This window comes from Callionymus lyra, chromosome 3 (genome assembly GCF_982586985.1).
Source record: "Callionymus lyra chromosome 3, fCalLyr1.hap1.1, whole genome shotgun sequence".
NCBI lineage: Eukaryota > Metazoa > Chordata > Actinopteri > Syngnathiformes > Callionymidae > Callionymus > Callionymus lyra.
Genome location: NC_141820.1, coordinates 20,078,009 through 20,096,967, shown reverse-complemented (window position 1 = coordinate 20,096,967; position 18,959 = coordinate 20,078,009). Strand labels below are relative to the sequence as shown.

The window sequence follows — 18,959 nt, the reverse complement described above, 5'->3', positions numbered from 1 at the left end:
AGGAAGAAAAACAAAAGCATTTTTTTTTTATAAAATCGATCTTTAATGTGACTTCTCTTCTGATTAAAAATACAAAATCATTGAATCAATCTAAAAGGTAGTTTCTCAAGTTAATTCAAACGCATATAAAACCAACATACTGACTGACTTTATCTATCACTAGAAAACTTTATATATAGAAGATTTCACAGAAACAATTGGTTTAATTGTTAAAAAAGAACCAGAACTGATAAAATAATATGATTATTATGATAAGATATACTTCAATGTACAGACAAATCATCTGTTTCAATGTTATGAGTTAATACAAGCAATTGTTGCATTTGTTTCAACACAAAGTATAACAAAATACATGAATATTATTACATATTTACCAATATTATTTAATAAGTTATACACAGAATCCTTAAAAAAAAAGGGTCCAATGCAACCATATATCTATGTTGTACACAACAGTCACTAGCTAAATAATGTAAACTATGGTTCACCTGATGCCCCTTAGTATAGTATAGTGGACACTCATCTTTAAATTTAAAGATAAAATTTAAAAATGTTTAACTCCAGAGACTATGCAAGGATGTTATGTTTTTATATTCAGCTAGACTTTTAGACGCCTCAGTCCAGACCAGGACCTGGAAAAAAAAAATAGTGCAAACCTAATAAACACAGTAAGTTGCTGGAGTTGAAGAACTTTAGCATAGCATTGAAGCTTGACAACATTCTGCCTCTTAATATCTGTGACATTGAAGGCTGTGAGGAGGCGTAACAGTGTTTGCGTCAGGTGTATCATTAAAGGAGCAGAAAGATAATCACAGACATTATTCCTTTAAGACCATTTAAAACCTGAGACATTGAGATCCCGAGACCAAGACAAAAAAAGTGTCCAGTCTCGAGAACTGAATGAAACAAACTAAAAATAAGTTACCCATCTTGAAGTGACATCACAAGACCAAGTCAATACTAATCCCTCCATGAAATAAATATTGGACACCAGACAAATTTTTAAATGTATGTCTGTCGAGCTGTAACAGCACACAAAAGACATTAAGGAGTATTACATGTGAAATAATAATCCTCATTGTTCACTGCATGTTTGTGAGGCAATACGTTTCCATCCTCCACTGAAACAAAGCAAGGGCGGCGGCGGATTCTTCTCTTGATTTTGTATTTCAGGTTCCGCTGGTACATGTCTGAAAGGTCAGCGGAATAAAAGACAAATATTTATGAGCAACAATTAAATTGAGGCAACACTCCTGCCCAGTAGCTTCTCAAACCAGTCTTGAGATTTTCTCATGATGGAAAATACCATTGAAGAGTTGTGTTGTCTCGTTCTCAGGTGACAACACACGATTTCAGATGATTATTTTTGCTCATTATTACTTTAATTGAAACAATACCCCTGATAGCATTTGCAATGTCAATGGTCCCATTAACAGACTAGATACTACTAGCAGAAGCTGGAAAAAAACGGAGTCGTAAACTACAACCACCAAAATGAAGACTGTTACAGTTGTCAGTTTTTTTGGCTCCATAATCATAGCCTGAATAATTTTTCAGAATCCATTCATCTGCTTTTGAGTTATTAAAGACCAATCAGATAAACACAGACCCACGTCAGAGATTTAAAAAAAAAATCCTTCAACCTAATTATGGCTGCACCGATCGTCATTTTTGAAAACAATATTGATTGCAGATTTTTGCTAGTCTTGACGGCCAATAACATTTTTGTCCCCTTGACAATGTAAACATTAACCAAAGTCACTATTAATGCACAAATCTACAAAATAACAACAACACAACTGAGCAACAACGCATTTAAAAAAATTAGTATGTGTCTGTTCAAAACTCTCTTATCATTTAAATATTTACATTAGAAAATGTTCTTAAGCCCCGCCCACTGAAAACACTGTTTTTCTGGAGATTGAATCTTGTTTATCATAACCAATACTCACTCTCCTGTGATTGGTCATGCATGTAGGTTTGTCATCTAGCCTCATCATTCCCAGAAGTCTCCAAGGGACTCGTTGTATGAACAAAGCTTGCGTGATTACAGCTGGCTGGAGGAGGAGTGAAGCCATTATTATGTCATGATGGACTCTGCTCTTGTAACCTTTTGTTTGCCTAGATTTCAGACAGGGGAGAACTTTAAGTGGTAAGTTCAAAACTAAATGGTCTTGATGAGCGACTTACTGCACCTGGGAGAGGAAAACTTCAACATTTGAAACATGTGAATCAGGAGAATTAGTTTTTTCGGATTAGTTGCCCTTTAAAGAAAACCTCACAACAATACAAAAAACAAACGTGTTACATAAAAAAAACTGAAAATTAAGAAAAAAAAAGCGTACATTTATATTTATAGAGCGCTTTTCCAGAACAGGAAAATGAGGTGTCATTTGATCGGCGACGATACATTTTCAAATCGATCGGTGCAGCCCTAGTTTTAACGACACAACCCAGAGTCTTACCGCAGAAGCTGATCACGTACTCCCGTTGACCTTTGACCACTTTGACCGAAGCAGTTTTGTCCGACTGATACTGCTTCTCCAGATACTTGGAGGACAGAAATGTTCCTTTCCCGTCGTCCTGCTTAAACTATATCACACAATAGTTTGATCATTTACCGCTGCTGCTGGACATCATGTCATGATTCTATCAGAGAAGGATCGTTCCTCGACTCACCGGGGCACTGTATTCCGTCCAGTCCGCCTCGTGTCTTTTGAAGTACCAGCGCCAGTCAGTGGCGTACTTATAGCGAGGCCTCAGGGCAGCGGAAACAGTTGAGATACGGCGAACAGGCTGCGAGTCCATAGTCATGTGATCAAAGTTGACTGATGGGACTCCAGAGCTGCAGACCACAGGAAATAGTTACAAACAAGTGACTTGGCTGACCTTAGAGGGCTACAGACTTTGAGTTTGATGTTTCACGTGACGTTTGACCAATCACAGCAGAGTGGGTGTGGTAATGGTAAACTAGATTTAATCTCCAGAAAAAAAAAGTGTTTTCAGTGGGCGGGGCTAAGGCAGATTTCAAATAAAATACTTTTGTACAAACAGAAAAATAGTGATAGTATATTAGAGGTCAAAAAGTATTTAAGAGACACTGAAATTAACACATTAGACACAAGAAGCCAGGTCACTTAAACACAGTGAACAGTAGAGGGCGCCAAATAGACCTCTACCAAATAATGGAATGACCAAAATTATAAACTGTCGTTTCCTCACAATGGCTCATATCATTCTATCAATGTTATTTATTTATTCTGCTTGAAAAGAGTCACACATTACAAGATGACGACAATTACCTTTGACCTTTATTAGGATCACAGAACTCTCTCTCAACATCTACCATGTTCTCCAGCTCCTTCCATTCATTCCCAGTGAAGACCTCCCATTTGAATGGCTGGTTAAAGTGAACAAACTTGCACTTTCCTGCTCACAAATGAATAACAAAAAAAAGATCAACTCAAAAGAATCTCAAATAATTTCCCCAAAACTCACCTTTGAACTTGCAGTTGCTCACCAGGAAGAACAAACAAATTCTCTCCCAGTCGTGGACCTTGACTTCCCGTGGCGGACTGGGGGGACGAGGAGTGGTCACTGGACCCTCACAAGTGATGAGGTGATCTTTGGAAACAGAGACCATTTCAAAAGTGGACATAAAAACAACTATTTACCAATATAAATCAATAATAGAATAAATTAAATAATACAGGAAGCTGCACAACTCTTGACACTTCCCGACGTACATCTCAACACATCCCCCCAGTGCCCGCACTCTCTTCTTCACCTCCCTTTATTCGCCCCCTCTTCACTCAAACAATCACCTTCAGGGGCCGCGACCAGGTTGAGATAGCCATGGTTGCGGTAGATGATGGGCAGTTTGTCGATGATGTCGCCGCTCAGCCCTCGCTCGACTAACATGCTGCGATCGTGCTCGTTGACCCCGTGCTGCCGGTTGCACTTTTGTCCGAACATGCACCCGCCCTGAATATAGTGAAGACACAGGTGCACTTTCGTGCACTTTTCCTTGAAGGTGCAGACGCCATGATTATAATGCACGCACACCTGCGAAACAAATCAAGTTGTTTTATAAAGTCAACAAATACTGCAATTGTTTTGGATTTGGATACCTTTGAGTGGAAGCGTTTTTTTTTTTTTTGTTTGTTTTGTTTATTTGTTGTTTTTTTTGTTTGTTTTTTTCCAATGTGAGTTTTAAGTTCTTGAGAAACATATTGTACTTGCACTACTTGATACAGAGGGTCAGGACGGCTCATCGAGGTCTATATCCCGTATCATTCTTCCCCTTATGACACCGATGAGGTTGCCAGGCTCGGGCGTTACCTCTGGAAGCAGGGCCGGGTCGTTCTGCAGCAGCAGGAAGAACAGATCTTCCTCAGGTAGGTCGTGGAGAGTGCTGTCCCGAAGCTGACGATGGTTGTGTTCCGACTGGATGTCATGGGAGAAGCGGCATGGTTTCCTGTCGTTAAAAAAAAAAAAGCCAGAACATTTTTTTTTTTTTTTCTCAAGCGAGCTGAAGCCAGGAATGACTAGACTGTTTTCTTTTCATAAACCGTCCTTATAATGTCTTTTGCTTTGGAGTTCCAAATGTTTCATGCAAATTAGCTATAATATATAGAAATATGTAAAAAAAAAATGCATTTGGATTGTTTCAACAAGTCCAAAAACATGATGAAAAACACAATTCATAGATAGACAGATTTAATTTATACCAAAGTGTCCTTGACTTTACGCCTTCATTTAAACATTTACAGAACGTTCTTGTGTCACGTGATGTTTTCGTGAGGCTGGGAACGGAATTTCATTTATTCTTTTATTTTTACAAATAAGTTGACTTGAATCTATGCATTTATTTGATGTTTAATATTGCTATACTAATCGTATAACATGGGTTTGTCTGCTTGTGTCGAGATTTCATGAAAATATTTATCTTATGTAAGTAAGTAAGTAATCATTTTTATTTATATAGCGCTTTTCCAGACCAGGATCACAAAGCGCTTAAACAATCAAAACAATATTCAATAAAGTATATACTTTAAAGATCAAGATAACACTGATAACACAACAGGAGTTCCAGAAAATCAAGGAAAAGCCTGAACAAATAAAAACGTCTCAAGATGTTTCTTGAAGAACGTATAATGTATTAAATAAATTTCAATATTTCTTGCTTCTTTTGTTAAAATGAAATGAAATAAGTCTAATTTCAACTAATATTACTAATAATTCATATTGAATAGAATGACTTCTCTAAATTCGTTTGGTTTCGTTTACTTCAGTTTCACTTTGCCTTAGCACACCCACTGTGTACGTGCGCAGACAGATGAAACAATATAGTGCCTCTTTAAAACAAACCCACGTTTAGAGCAGGATTAATTTCTTTTTAAATTCATAAATAATATTCACCCATTTTTTATTTTTTATGTGCTTTTGTCCCTCAAGTTCAGGTTTACATGACGTCATAACCCAAAGGTGGCGCCTCACCTGCCTTTCCCGAACCTGCAGCTCCCGTAGATGAAGAACCGACACAGGTGTAGATCCTCGCAGTCCGGGGCCTCACACAGACCCCGGCTATATTCCCGGCACAGGCGCAGGGACGTCCTGGCCACCACTGTGCAGTCCACGTCCCCCCCGGGCCCGCGGACCAGCAAGAAGCGCGGACACCGGTTGACCATGAGATCTACCTGCCGCGGAGTGATACCGCGGCCGCCGAGCTCCGTCTCCAGCCGCTGGAGCCTCATGGCGCCTCCGCTGTCGCACAGCAGGCTGGTGGCGACCTGGACCTCCCGGCACAGCAGAGTCATGGCCCCAGTTCCGTGTCCTGGTCCAGGGGAGGATCATGGCGTTTATATGCCTCCGCCAAGATCCGCCCTTTCAGCAGGAACACGCTCTTGTTATGTCACTGCAGTGGATGTTACTTTTATCATGTTATATTTAATGTAATTTAATAAAGAAATAAATAAAAGTAAAATAAAACGTTTCTTGTTGACTGTGGCTTCACTTTTTTTTTTCTTTTTAAAAAATGTGTTCTTTGGAGCTGTTTTTTCTAATTAAGTGTTCGTCCGCAGGTGCGTGTCATCGTCACACAGGTGTGTGAGAATAGAAGAGCCCTCAGGTGAGACAGTCAGTGAGAGACCATGCTTCTGCTTCTTCTGCTGCTGCTTTGTTTCCTCGGAAATGGAGGTGAGTCATCAAAGCTGCTCCACTTTCCTTTCCAGAGAAACCATGAGTTGCTTTTTTTCCCCATCTTGTTTTTGGTTTACGTCACGTGTCACTGGTTTAGATGTTTGTCAACCATAAATGAATAAGAAGTTCAAGAACTGTGCTCGTTTCAATTCAGCATTTACTTCATCTGTGTGACCTTGTATGTCAGGGGTGGGAAACTATTATTCTTCAAGGGCCATATTAAATTCTGTGAATTTTGTTAGCAAGCAAAAAAGATGAAAAAATCCCCCCCCATGACATTTATTCAGCTAAATAAGCTGCAATCAAGGGTGGACTGGGATGGTGAAATGGAACTGGAGTCATTGACAGATCGGCCCACTTCATGGGTGATAAGGGAGACTATCAAGCCTGTACTTTGATGAAAAGCACTTTGTTGTTTTGTACCTAAAATCGTATAGTAAAACCTGAACCCTCAAGTAGCGTGCAGTTAAATACTTACAGTGGCGTGGTGAGTTTAAAGAACATCATGGTTTTATTCAGGTCATTGATACCATCACAGATGGCAACACAATTTCAACACTAAGCATATGTTATTTAACAATGGATGGAAAAACAAATAACTATGTAGTACATGAAAACTAAACCTAACCACAACATTATGAGCTGAGGGTACATTCAGAAATGCAATTAAAACATCCTGAGGCCTTAGTTAAAACCAGAGCGATAACTATTTTTAATTGATAATTAAAGCAATGTAAATAGACATGATTTTTACCTCATTCAATTAGAAGTTATTTCAAACAATTATTTCTATACATTTCCCATGATCAATAGTGTCATAGTCAGTGTCTATGCTGCCTCAGCTTGACTCTGTCGCTCAAACCCCTTTTGCCGATGAGCTTCATGACGTCTATGATGCTCCAATACTTCTCGCCTCCTGCCGACTTGCTGTCTATGAAGAGACATCTGAGGTCCCAGGAGAAGGTCCCTAATGTTTTTTTTGGATGACCTTAGGAAGTATGACTCGGCACAATTTTTAGGTGAATATCACTTTGCTCATCGACTCTGAGGTGAATGTATGTTAAGTTGGTCATGCCAGTGATGAAGGAGCCTCTATCACTAGGATTAGTATAAGCCATTTAAAGAAACAAAGAGTGCTCCTGTGTCCTTATCGTATGATAGCCATATCCTTTTTGAACCATCTTGGTGGAAAAATGCCCTCTGACTACATGGTTGTTTGACTTTTGCTGTGAGTGAAAATGAAGGAAGAGTTTCTAATGTTTCTGGCTTTGGTTTGATGGAATAATCAACTGCTGCATGAGGAGCACTGGCTACAAAAGATTAGTATTGATAGTTATATTAGTAAATTACTAACACTGCACTGTTAATGAACTATAAAGATGACAGTTTTTGGTGTTGGTTATTTTCATCAGCCTCACCATAACAATAAAGGAGCTTGTACAGAGATAGTCTTCAATCTAGAAAAAAACATATTAGTGATGTTAATTATCCTAGTGAACCAATACAAGCACATCATCAGTACTATATTAAAAATAAATAGTTTAATATTAGTTAAATATGTATGTAAGGTTATTAAGTAATATAATGTCAGACACGTGCACAAAACGAATCATATTTCCACCATACAACTCGAACCATCCGATGATGATCCCATGAAGGATGGTTCATGTATAAACGCATACATAACAACGTTTATGATGCTTCTCTTGACTTGCTGAAGTAGCTATAGATGCACTAAAAATGCTGAATTACCATTTACATTTAATTTGTACAAGTTTATGTGCCATTTACCAGATAAGACCCTGACAATTACATGTTTGCATAGGCAGGTTGATAAAACAGGACACATCCAGTTGGTGAGTGTCTAGATACGTTATCCAAAGCTTAACTATATTTGCTAACTTTACAAATAACTTACCATCATCAGGTCGTTCGCTCTGTCCTGTGCTGTCATCTCCGTGTCAACACCATCTTTGTCAGTGCTACTGCTGGGTATGTCATCGGCGGACACTGGTCCCGAACGACCAGCAAATGGGTCAATTATTTAAAACTTGTAGCTGTTAGTTGACTCAATAATTTATTTTTTCTATCCCTGAGCTTTTCAGCACAACCTTTTGCGTTTTTTTTTTTTTTTTTTTTTTTTTAATGCTCCATTTACCCAGAATTAGCTTGTTATCACGTGCATATCAAAGTTCTTGCTCCGCTACAGCAGCTTGATTGACAGGTGAGAAATGGGTGGGACTTACCGACCGACCGAGATTTGATTTGCTATCAGCATAAACGGTGAAACGTGAACACATGGAGAGCCTATCTTAACAATAGCCGCCGACCCCAAGACACATTCATTGAATCTATCTGTTATGATTCTTGAATTATCTTCCTGCAACTTGTTGTATTTGAAGTAAGGAAGGTGACTCTAAAAACAAAACCACACATTTTTGATCTCACCATCGGTATCGCAGAGAAGGATATTCAAGGAATGCAACGTGTCAACACCTGTAGTGTGTAACTGTGATGGTGTGCTTTAATAATGCTCATAGTTTTGTCTTTCAGGTTCAAATCAAACGGTCAATCTTTAACTGTGTAATTGCAAGAAAGGAGGTGTTGACTAAGACTTGATGAAGGGCAGATTTTAATTTTTCAACCTGTCTTTGTTCCTTCAGACGGCCACCCTAATGTGGCCGACGTCCCGCACGACTCCGGCAACTTCTTTGGAAACTTTGGTTGGTTTATTCTTTTGCCTTGTCAAACAAAATGAAAATTGCTCACCATGCGAATATTTTGAAACAGTAAATGCAATTTGAGTTAAATTTAACATTGTTTCAGTTAAAGAAGTGTTGACTTAAAACGGAAATGAACAAAAGGCTGTGATGACAAGCATTTAATGTATGCATTTCTTATTCCCCTCAGAACGAGCAGGGGTTCGCTCCTTCATGCCAGGGCAGGCAGTAAGGACCCGGATCATCGGCGGCCAGGAGACTTGGGCCAACTCCTGGCCCTGGCAGGTCTCCCTCTGTTTCGCCGGCATGCCAGCTTGCGGTGGCGCGGTCATCTCGCCGCTTTGGATCTTATCGGCCGCACACTGCTTTAAAAAGTTAGTCGCATCAGAATCTTGTTTGAAAGAATGTTCCAACCGTTCATGTCTGCAGGTACAACAAGGCTTCCTACTGGACGGTAAAGGCAGGAAAACATGACCTGCAAAATCCCAATGAGGCCGGACAGCAGGTTGGACAAGTCTCCTGACCTGTGATTATGTTTTAAAATTGTGGAAAAAATGACATCTAAGGATAGTAATCCTTCTATTGATCATATAAATATGTTCAATGATAAGCATGAGGTACTGTACATCACACAATAAACATAAAGGTTCACTTTATCCAGTTGGAATGGAACCTGTAGCGTTTCGCTGAGGTTCCTACATACAGTAATCCATGCTGCAAGAACCAAGCACTGAGTCCAACTTAAAGGAGTTGCGTGAAAGAGTTTTGCATCTCTTGCACAGGTGGTCGGGGTCTTGGCCATCATCAGCCACCCGAGATATAACACAAAAACCAAAGAGCGAGATATTGCACTGCTCAAGCTGAAAAGTCCGCTGACCTTCAACCAGTTTGTCCGCCCCATCCAAATCTGGACATCGTCTGTGGACCAGTTCAAGAAGTGCACCACCACCGGCTGGGGTGCCACCCGCGAGAGTGAGCGTCCGTCGACCCGTTGAAACGTAATCCTGAGATGCACACTTATGACTTTGGCTCCTCAGATGGACCTCGAGTGAGCGTCCTGCAAGAAGTGAACGTGACCATACTGCCCTCTAACGTCTGTAACAATTACTACTTGGGAAGGATCAAAGGCTCCATGTTCTGTGCCGGGAAGGATGGAGGTGGTGCTGATGCTTGCCAGGTGATCCTTAAATGAATCCTTTTCCTTGCGTGTCTAATTACATCTTCAATGACGACTAGCTCGACAAGTACTTTTAGGGAGCGTTTAACATGGAATGGGTGTTGGGCATTCATTTTTATCCTAGCCAAATCAGTACTTTTAAAACTACTCGAACGGCTACTTCAAGATTTGCAGGAGAGGGTGGGAATGACAAACCTTCTTGAAAGCTGTAGCTCTCCAATTATGGCTTGAATTTCACACGGTTGGCCTTTTGAAGGGGAAAAGAAGTAAAGTAATCTTTCATCCCACTCAGGGGGACTCTGGAGGTCCGCTGTCGTGCTTCGTCGGCGATCGATTCCAACTGGCTGGACTGGTGAGTTGGGGGGTTGGCTGTGGACGAGCCAAAAAGCCTGGTGTATACACCAGAATGCCCCAACTTGTGGAGTGGATGTCCGACATAATCGGTAAGATCTGTGGAACGAGGAATCTCCCTTTACTGTCTCGCATTAAAGCTTGATGTCATTTGCAGATGACCAGGATAGAGTCTATGAAGACTCCACGACCATAGGTACGTTTCATAGATGCATGAACTGCTTACTTACTTTTAGTAAGGTCTCTGTTGTTTCCTGAGGTTGTGTCCTGTGGGGCAAGAATTCCTGAAACATTAATCTTTAGTGGAGTAAAATGTGAGCCCATAGGGAATCCTACGAGATATATTGTCAGGGGTATGAGACCTTCATTTGCTTGGATGTGGGACAACAGTGTTGTTTGTAGAGGTAGAAGGAAAGGAAAACCTAGAATGAAGACAACCAATGGTCCCCATGGTTCAGAAATGCATAAGCAGTGGTAGAGGTCGTTCACCTAGAACAAAAGATGGCTTAATTGTCAATGAAGGGTCTAGGTGTGGGTCTAAAAGAATGGGTGAACAACCCTGGTTTCAGTCCAGCTACTTCTTGAACACCAACTAATTGTATAAGTGGGGGTTGGCAGGTGAGGTCCAGAGGGTTACAGGTGAAAAATGTTCTTATTCTGGATTTCTTTTTGTATGCCAGAGGACATATGTGGCCAGAAGTCCAGCTCCAGCTGCAAGAACCCTCCTCTGCTGGCTGTGGTGTCTGGAAGTGGTGAAGCCACCGTGGAGAACGTCACAGAGTCCTGCCCGAATTTCTGGCCCTGGCAGGTCAGTCTCCAGTCCAACGGGCGACACTACTGCAGCGGGACGCTGATCCACCGACGCTGGGTGTTGACCGCGCGCCACTGCAACGTCAGGTAAGATCTGGTTGACTGTAGAAGCCTCTTGATCAATGAATTTTTCTTACAATTATCGCTTAAATGTTGGCCCTGAACTTACTTACATAACAACTTGTAATTGAAAAAATGTTTAGTCCAAACTCTGAAATCACAATCCCCTTGTTGGAGGAAATGAGAGCGGATTGATTTTTATGTTTAGCCGTCTTTGAGCTAAATTACAATCGGGTCAATTTGAGATTTTTAGTCCTGAAATTGTTTGTTATTGCATTATTTACAGTATTTTCAATAAGCCTTAAATTACCTCTTTAGTTCATATTTTACACACTATTGTTTTATTAATATTTTATAGATTATTGTACTGTATGTAAAGCTGTGGGACAACTAAAGGTGTATATTGCTGTATCAGAGAATTTTCCATTTTCAACAATGCACACACAAAGGTTTATTTAAACACATTTGACTGTACAGATTGATCAAAGATTAAAAAGAAAGGTAACATGTAAGGGTAATGTGTACAAATATTCCACAATTAACCGACTATAGAGGTGCTAAACTAGAAGCTTGTGACCAATTAGCAGTTAGCACCTTATTTAAAACCATAAAATAGAAAATTGTATTTTATTGAAATCGTTGCATTGACAATGCTGTTGTCTTAACAGCAGATAAACTTGACAATGTTTAATTAGAGATTAACCAACTTTGGTCCACTGAAGTTTGATGGAATTCAGTGAAATATAATGGCGTGTTGAACCATTGAATATGTTTTTAAAGGTTAAAACTATAGGCTAATTGTTAGCAACTACATCTGTGATTGTTAACGGTGTCTTTGTCCTCAGGCCAAAAGAGGACGTGGTTGTTTTAGGGTCACATGATCTTCGCTTCTCCTCATCTCAGAGAATACCAGTGGACGGAGTCTTCAGCCCTGTTCAAGACCACAGCTCTCCTCCCAGATCAGATCTGACTCTTGTCAAACTCAGCATTCCGGCCAGACTCGGTACGATGATGACTAGTGCTGACTCTTTGCTGGTCTTTCTACAGTGTGTGTGTCTACTAGGGCCCGTCGTGTCTCCGATTTGTGTGCCTGAGGAGGACGAGGAGCTGGACAGCACCTGGTCTTGTGTCACCACCGGCTGGGGAACGATCGCAGGATCAGGTCATAATGTTTCCATGCAGTTTAGCACCATGCTAGTCATGCACTTGTTCTTCATGTATGACCCTGAAGGTGTATTTTTCTGATCTCTTCCACTGTAGACGTCGGCCCTCAACGCCTCCATCATGCTCGGGTCAATCTGGTCAACAGGACCAGCTGCATGGATTCATGGGGACATGATGTCATCAGCGACTCCCACTTGTGCTTAAGTCCTGCTGCTGCAGCAGGTTGCATGGTAAATGGATTTTTACTCGCATCAACTATCGGAGTCTTTATCTGCGCTACTGACTGTTGCCTGCAGGGGGACTCGGCTGCTCCTCTGCTGTGTCGGAAACATGGCGCCTACTTCCTGTTTGGCCTCCTCACGTGGGGAAGTTGGCAGTGCGACGCGGATAAACCTGCCGTGTTCTCAAGCGTACCAGACTATTACTCCTGGATTGATGAAGTGACGGAAGATATTTAAGTAAAATAAAGACTTCATTTTAAAAATGTCTCCGTGTTTGTTACTGCTTCAGGATGCGACGCCTACAACTGTGTTCGCTCTTTTAAACGTCACTTTTAGAGTTTCAGGACTCGTGGGTTATTATGTATCATTACATAACTACATTAAGTTTTTGTAGTGACAGGTGCTGTAATTTGACTTAAAAACATGTAACACATTAATCATAACTGTCATTTAAACATTGTTACTTTAAGCCAGAGTTTTATTTTCATTAGCTAACGTGGCAAAGTCATGCCAAAAGCCTGTTTGACAATATATATATATATTTTTAACAAGATTTTACATGAGATGTACAGACAAAATAATTATAATTTTGTGAAGTTTTATATTGTGGGTTTGATTCATTCACTGTCTGCACTTGTTTTAGTTTTCAAGTGATTTATCACTTTGGGTTTTAATACAGTGTTTAATAGGTTTCTATTATCAATGGTAATGGTGGAAAATTGGTATCGGCCTATTAAAACTCACTCCGTGCACCCAAATTAATTTTGTATTTGTTTATTGCCTTTTTTTCTTCTGAATGGTTAAATCACAGCATCCAAACCTACTGCACTTTCTCCCTCTCAAAGTTAATTTAACAGTTACTGCAAACAACTTAATGTAACTGAGTTACTTTGGAAAGAAGTAACTTAGTTAATATTTCAAAGTAACTTGCATCATCACGGTTAATTAAAAAGAAAAAGCTCAAGAGAAAAAAGGGAATGCAGTTTTTAATGACATGACTCCACACTTTTATAAACTACTTGATCTGGACAGAAGAAGATTTAATTTCACATGACGCAGCTTCAGATTTTCGAGGAAATGTACAACTGATCTCAGGGCAGGTTTGATACGGTCGTGGTCACCTGTTGCACTGAAAGAAAAAGATCCAGTCTCATCCGATCTGCAGCAGGTCTGGCGTCACCGCTGCCTCGGTCAGCTTCTCTGCAGCCTCCTGAAGAACATTGCCAGATTAAAGAAGGGACAGGAACGCCAATGGTGGTCGAGCTCACCATGATCTCGTGAACGTCGGACTCCTCGGGGGCTGCTTCGTAGACTGGATTACAGATGCTGCGACCCCCTGACGGAGGTGAAGGCTCCTCCTCTTCCTTCTCCTCCTCCTCCTCCTATCAGATGATTTTATTAACAACGGGTGGATCACAAGCGGATCAAAGTCATGACACCAGGGCTTACTTTGAAGTAGTGGAAGCTGAATGGTTTTGTGTTTTGGCGGTAAAAGCGATATGCAACAAACACGGCGACGGTCGCCACGGCCATCAGCAGAACCAGCCCGACCCCCATCCCTGCCTTGTGGGCCACATGTTGCTGCTGATCACAAGGAAGTCACGGTCAAACCTCCAGACAAGCAGCATCAGAAGATTAATACACTTTTATTTTAGCTCCTAGAACTATTTTCAGTCTGTATTTGGTTGACATGAGAAGAACAAATACCTTCTACTTGATAAAGTCTCTAGTCCTTGTTGTCAAAATGCAAGGTTTAGTTCCTAAAAAATGATCTAATGACTGAAATGGTTCCTAAAGAGTGTTGGCAACTTGTATCACTCACATTCTGCGAAGGGGGCGGAGCCATCAAGGCCCCCTGGAGGACATGTATGATCCCATTAGAAGTCTGGATATCTGACTGGGTGATGAACTGGTTGTTGATGTAACGTGACGACTGGAGAGGTCAAAGAAGAAAACACGACATTCATAATAATCACACAACTATGGAAGAACATTTCAAATTGTTGAATTTAATCTAATTCAATTATATGTACTTTAGAAAACAAACGTGTTTGTTGTATCCCTTGTGATGTCTCTGGGTCAAGGTGAACGACCACCACCACTGCATATGTATTCATGGAAGCCATGACCCAAAGACAACACAAGGGATACCACAAACACGTTTGTTTTCGGGCCACCTTGACCCAGAGACAACACAAGGGATACAACAAACACATTTGTTTTACGGGTCACCTTGACCCAGGTACAACACAAAGGTTATTAGATTAAGCAAAGGAAGTCATTATGAGAAGACGGGCTCATCATGACACATGAAGATCATTGGAAAGTCTGACCAGAGTTGTGGGGTCCAGTAAGTCAGCAACACCCTGAACAGTGAGACGACCCACTCTGGTGTCAATGCGTCGACCGTTCGTCAGCTGACTCAGAGGAAGTTCCAAACCTTCCAGCAGGTGGAACTCCAGGTCACGCCCAGACAACGTCTGCACAGAAAATAATCATCAGACACGAAGAGCTTATCTTCGGCTGAACAGAAGACGTCACGCACCTGGTTGTCCATCAGGCCGTTGTTGTCCGGGACGAACAGCGTCGACTGGCCGGTGATGTCGCCGAGGCGCTTCACAAACCTCTTCCCCGGGTCGGACGTTCGGGAGTAGTTGAGGATTTGCTGCGAGGAAAGATGACGCGTCGGTTTCCAAACACACAAAGTCAGATGATATCTGGACTCACAGTGAGGAAGTTGGAGAAGGCCGGCCTGGACTTCAAGACCTGCAGCAGGTTTCCTGTGCAACCGTTCCCATCTGCGATGTAGCCGAGCTTACACTCACACGTGACCTCTGAGAACAGAAGATTCACATCAGATATTCAAGTTCAGTTTCCCGACGACAACCACACGAGGCTTTAAACGTAGAGGGTCATCACTGACTTTTCATCCTGTAGCAGAACACGTCCCAGGTCTCTCCCAGGTCTTTCCGCACTCCGTAGTCCACGATACCCACATGTCCAAACCCACATTTGGGATTGGCGTACGTGGTGGGGTAGGCCACCCGGGCCTGGTCCAACCAGCCGGCAGCGCACATGTTCATCCCTGCCTGGAATTTAACTCAACATTACTGTGAAAGTTTTGAGGCAGAAAATCTGTTGAATCCTTCGAAATAAGTAACTAATAGTTGGTTGATATGATTGTACAATATTTAACCAAGAGAACCTTTTAAACTTTTTCCATTAAATTACTTTTTCCACTCTATAATTCATGAGTTATTATTACCTGCTGAGCGTAGGTCAGCTGATTATACGTGGCCAGGCTGCCTCCGGCCTCAGTGCAGGTCTTCAAGGCGTCATGGTAGTTGAGTTTGTACTGACCCGCGTCAGAGCGCAGGTGAAACACGCCCAGTTTTGAGTCTGCAAAAAAGTTGAATTATAATTATAATAATACATGTCCATCTTGTTCAACAACCAATACAAAATCAAATGTTCTGGGAAAAATCCATCCCAGAGTGCAGACATCTGCCAAGCAGCTCACTTACACCCACTGTTGAAACGTCAGTTAGCAGATGAACGTCTAACTCAGGGGTGTCAAACTGGTCCGGAAAAGGGCCGAGACGGTGCAGGTTTTTGTTCCAACCAGTCGAGCACACATGAGTTAACCAATCAGGTGTCGGCTTAAACAAGCAACACCTGACTGACAATCAATTGATTACTGTCTTCAGACGCCTGATTGGTTCAACCATATGTGCTTGACTGGTTGGATCCAAAACCTGCACCGTCTCGGCCCTTTTCTGGACCAGTTTGACGACCCCTGCGAGTCTAACTGGTCTCAAATAGCGCCGACTCTCGACGTATTCGCGGACACCTTCAAAATGGAGATCGCTGCACTCGGCGTCGGCGTGACAGCCGCCGTTGTTCTGGCGACAGCGGCTGATGGGCAAACGTTTGACCTCACAGGCCAGTCCGTCTCCGATGTATCCATTTTTGCAGTTGCACCGTCGCTTCCCCTGGAATGAAAAACCACCATTTAAACCTCGCTGAGGACGGATCAGAGATTCACGTCAGGACGAAGACACTCACGGGACCCGTCATGACGCAGTCGGCGTGCTCGTGGCAGCCGCCGTTGTCGTCGGCCACGCACGGGTCGACGGGCTGGCAGGTGAAACCGTCTCCCGAGTGGTCCTTCATGCACGTGCAGACCACGTGGTCGCCTCTTTGGGAGCACTTGGCGTACAGGGCGCACCCTCCGTTCCAGATCTGACACATATCCATGACTGACCACGGAAGGGGAAAATCAAAAGAGGTCGTCTCACTCTGAAGGGATTCTCCGCCCGGACTCACCTGTGCAGGTGTAGCCGTCGCCTTCGTGAAATGGCAGACACATGCAGGTGTTGTTCCCCTGACAGCTGGCCTTCGGGGAACAAGCGGGATCACAAACCGGGACTACGTCTGGAGAAAGGAATCCTTTTTGTGAATCAAGGAGCAGAGATGAACGTTTTCCAGCTCTTGATTCCTCACCGAGCTTGGTCTCGCAGCGCTGACCGGTCCAGCCCAGCTCGCAGAAGCACAACCCGGTCCCTCGTCGTCCTTCGTCGCAGGACCCGTGTTCGGTGCAGTTGCATGCTGACGAACAGAGGTTGTCGCGGTGAGGAGCCTCGTAACGCCGGCGCGCCGCTCACCTTGACACCTGGTGCCGTAGAAGCCGGGAGTGCAACGTTCACAGGACAACCCTGCGAATCCGGCGGCGCAGGTGCAGGTGCCGTTTCCAAGGTGACCGTCGTCACAGCGACCCCGGTTGTTGCAGGGAGAATGGACGCCGCCGGGACACACTGGACAGGAAGTTGTTTTTTCTTGTTTATCCTCTATTTGTTTTTGTTTTTTTAACAACTTATTCTATTTCTTAATTTGTCCCTGAGCAGATGCCATAGGCCCTAGAAACTGAATTAATTATACAGTTAAAGAATATTTGATAATAATGTCCTTATTTTAGTTTTTACATCTTTTACCTTTTGTAACGTGATCACAAAATAGCTCAAAAAACAGATGAACGTATTATTTTTTCACTATAAATATGGCTTTAACTAAATATATATTGTCAATTTGTTAAACTATAAATGGGTTTATGTATACAATTATATTTATTTATGTCTATGAAGACAAATGTAATATAATTTTAGTATAATTTTTCATTTTCTTCTTCAATACCTGAATGTGAAGGAAGGGTTAGAGAAGAGGAGAGTTTTTTGTTTTTGTTTTTTTTTAATTACTTTGATTGTTTGTCTTAATGTTTGATAATCAATTCAAAATATATATATTTTTTAAAACTGGAAGGTATTGATAAAACATGGGGGGGATATTTAGGCTAAACATGTTTGGAGAACAAACATGTTTATACAAACAAAAAGACTAGAATCTTTTCTACTTCTTTGGCTCAATGCTGAAAAATCCCTAAAAAAGATATTGAGCACATATAATAAATAATAAAAAAAGAATAAAAAAAAACAGATCTGCGCTCTCTGAGTTTTTAAATGTCTTATATTTTCACTATTTATGGTTCATCTGTGTAATAAATGAAAATGTATTACCTTTTTCATTTCATTTAATATCTGACTATATTTTAGTCCTGACTTTAGACATGCTTTTGTTCTAAGGTGGCTCATATTTTCATGGATACGTTAACTCATAAATCAAAACACTCTCTCACCCTGACAGTCACGTCCATAGAAGCCTGGACAACACTTGGGCTGCCAGATGTTGTAGGTGCAGACGCCGCGACAGCCGGAGTTCTGGACGACTTGTACGGTGGGCAAGTCACACTTCTGGATCTCCTGCAGGAACAACGCTAGTCTCAGACACACTGATACACACAAGTACAGCTACATCTTTTAGCGTTTAGCTTTTCTCTTCACACCTGAAAATAATGCCACTGGAATACTAATTACTACTACGACTGAAACTGCTATATTGTTCCATTAACTACCACACACACAAAGACTAAAAGACACAAACAATACAGTAACACATACAAAGACTACAAAGACACATGTAGATTAACACACATGGACACACAAACACACAAGCTTGAACACTCGCACACAAACATAAACAAAATCTCACATACACAAAAACCCCCACACACTCATATAACCACATATCACCACACACACATACACACAAACACACTTATGCACAGGTACAAAATAGATACATATATATAAAGATACAACAGATATATACATGCAAACATAAACTCACAAAATAACTACCCTT

General features: G+C 41.6%; 3 protein-coding genes across 5 annotated transcripts in view; 1 reads left to right on the top strand and 2 right to left on the bottom strand.

Moving 5' to 3' along the window:
- Positions 1 to 19: 19 nt before the first annotated feature.
- Positions 20 to 5,857, bottom strand: parp12b (poly (ADP-ribose) polymerase family, member 12b). Of its 3 annotated transcripts, XM_087786898.1 has the most exons (9): positions 5,500 to 5,857; positions 4,342 to 4,477; positions 3,825 to 4,065; positions 3,499 to 3,624; positions 3,303 to 3,429; positions 2,680 to 2,845; positions 2,466 to 2,592; positions 1,953 to 2,057; positions 1,049 to 1,190 (listed from the first exon to the last, which is right to left on the bottom strand). In XM_087786898.1, the coding sequence occupies exons 1-8, from the start codon at positions 5,817 to 5,819 to the stop codon at positions 1,984 to 1,986; spliced, it is 1,317 nt and encodes a 438-aa protein (XP_087643024.1). In that variant the 5' UTR covers positions 5,820 to 5,857; the 3' UTR covers positions 1,049 to 1,190; positions 1,953 to 1,983. The 3 variants fall into 3 exon arrangements, 2 of the variants coding, with proteins under 2 accessions (XP_087643023.1, XP_087643024.1); XM_087786897.1 differs by lacking the exon at positions 1,953 to 2,057 and having other exon boundaries at positions 20 to 1,190; XR_015710751.1 differs by lacking the exon at positions 1,049 to 1,190 and having other exon boundaries at positions 1,197 to 2,121; positions 2,196 to 2,592.
- Positions 5,858 to 6,138: 281 nt separating this feature from the next.
- Positions 6,139 to 12,941, top strand: ovch1 (ovochymase 1). The gene is made up of 13 exons (XM_087785805.1): positions 6,139 to 6,198; positions 8,865 to 8,924; positions 9,112 to 9,295; positions 9,351 to 9,426; positions 9,704 to 9,893; positions 9,959 to 10,098; positions 10,391 to 10,541; positions 10,607 to 10,645; positions 11,130 to 11,346; positions 12,165 to 12,322; positions 12,383 to 12,481; positions 12,580 to 12,713; positions 12,780 to 12,941. Exons 1-13 carry the CDS (start codon positions 6,153 to 6,155, stop codon positions 12,939 to 12,941), a joined length of 1,656 nt encoding a protein of 551 aa, XP_087641931.1. The 5' UTR covers positions 6,139 to 6,152.
- A 568-nt stretch (positions 12,942 to 13,509) lies between these two features.
- stab2 (stabilin 2) overlaps positions 13,510 to 18,959 on the bottom strand; it is a 31,487-nt gene continuing 26,037 nt past the window's right edge. The window contains exons 55-69 of the mRNA XM_087786896.1: positions 18,394 to 18,517; positions 17,369 to 17,518; positions 17,208 to 17,312; positions 17,031 to 17,138; positions 16,770 to 16,963; positions 16,555 to 16,696; positions 15,970 to 16,103; positions 15,628 to 15,793; positions 15,432 to 15,538; positions 15,250 to 15,369; positions 15,038 to 15,184; positions 14,527 to 14,637; positions 14,154 to 14,285; positions 13,973 to 14,086; positions 13,510 to 13,914 (exon numbers count right to left, since the gene is read on the bottom strand). Coding sequence (XP_087643022.1) covers positions 13,855 to 13,914; positions 13,973 to 14,086; positions 14,154 to 14,285; positions 14,527 to 14,637; positions 15,038 to 15,184; positions 15,250 to 15,369; positions 15,432 to 15,538; positions 15,628 to 15,793; positions 15,970 to 16,103; positions 16,555 to 16,696; positions 16,770 to 16,963; positions 17,031 to 17,138; positions 17,208 to 17,312; positions 17,369 to 17,518; positions 18,394 to 18,517 — 1,914 coding nt within the window. The 3' untranslated portion in view covers positions 13,510 to 13,854. The remainder of the gene's footprint in view (positions 13,915 to 13,972; positions 14,087 to 14,153; positions 14,286 to 14,526; positions 14,638 to 15,037; positions 15,185 to 15,249; positions 15,370 to 15,431; positions 15,539 to 15,627; positions 15,794 to 15,969; positions 16,104 to 16,554; positions 16,697 to 16,769; positions 16,964 to 17,030; positions 17,139 to 17,207; positions 17,313 to 17,368; positions 17,519 to 18,393; positions 18,518 to 18,959) is intronic.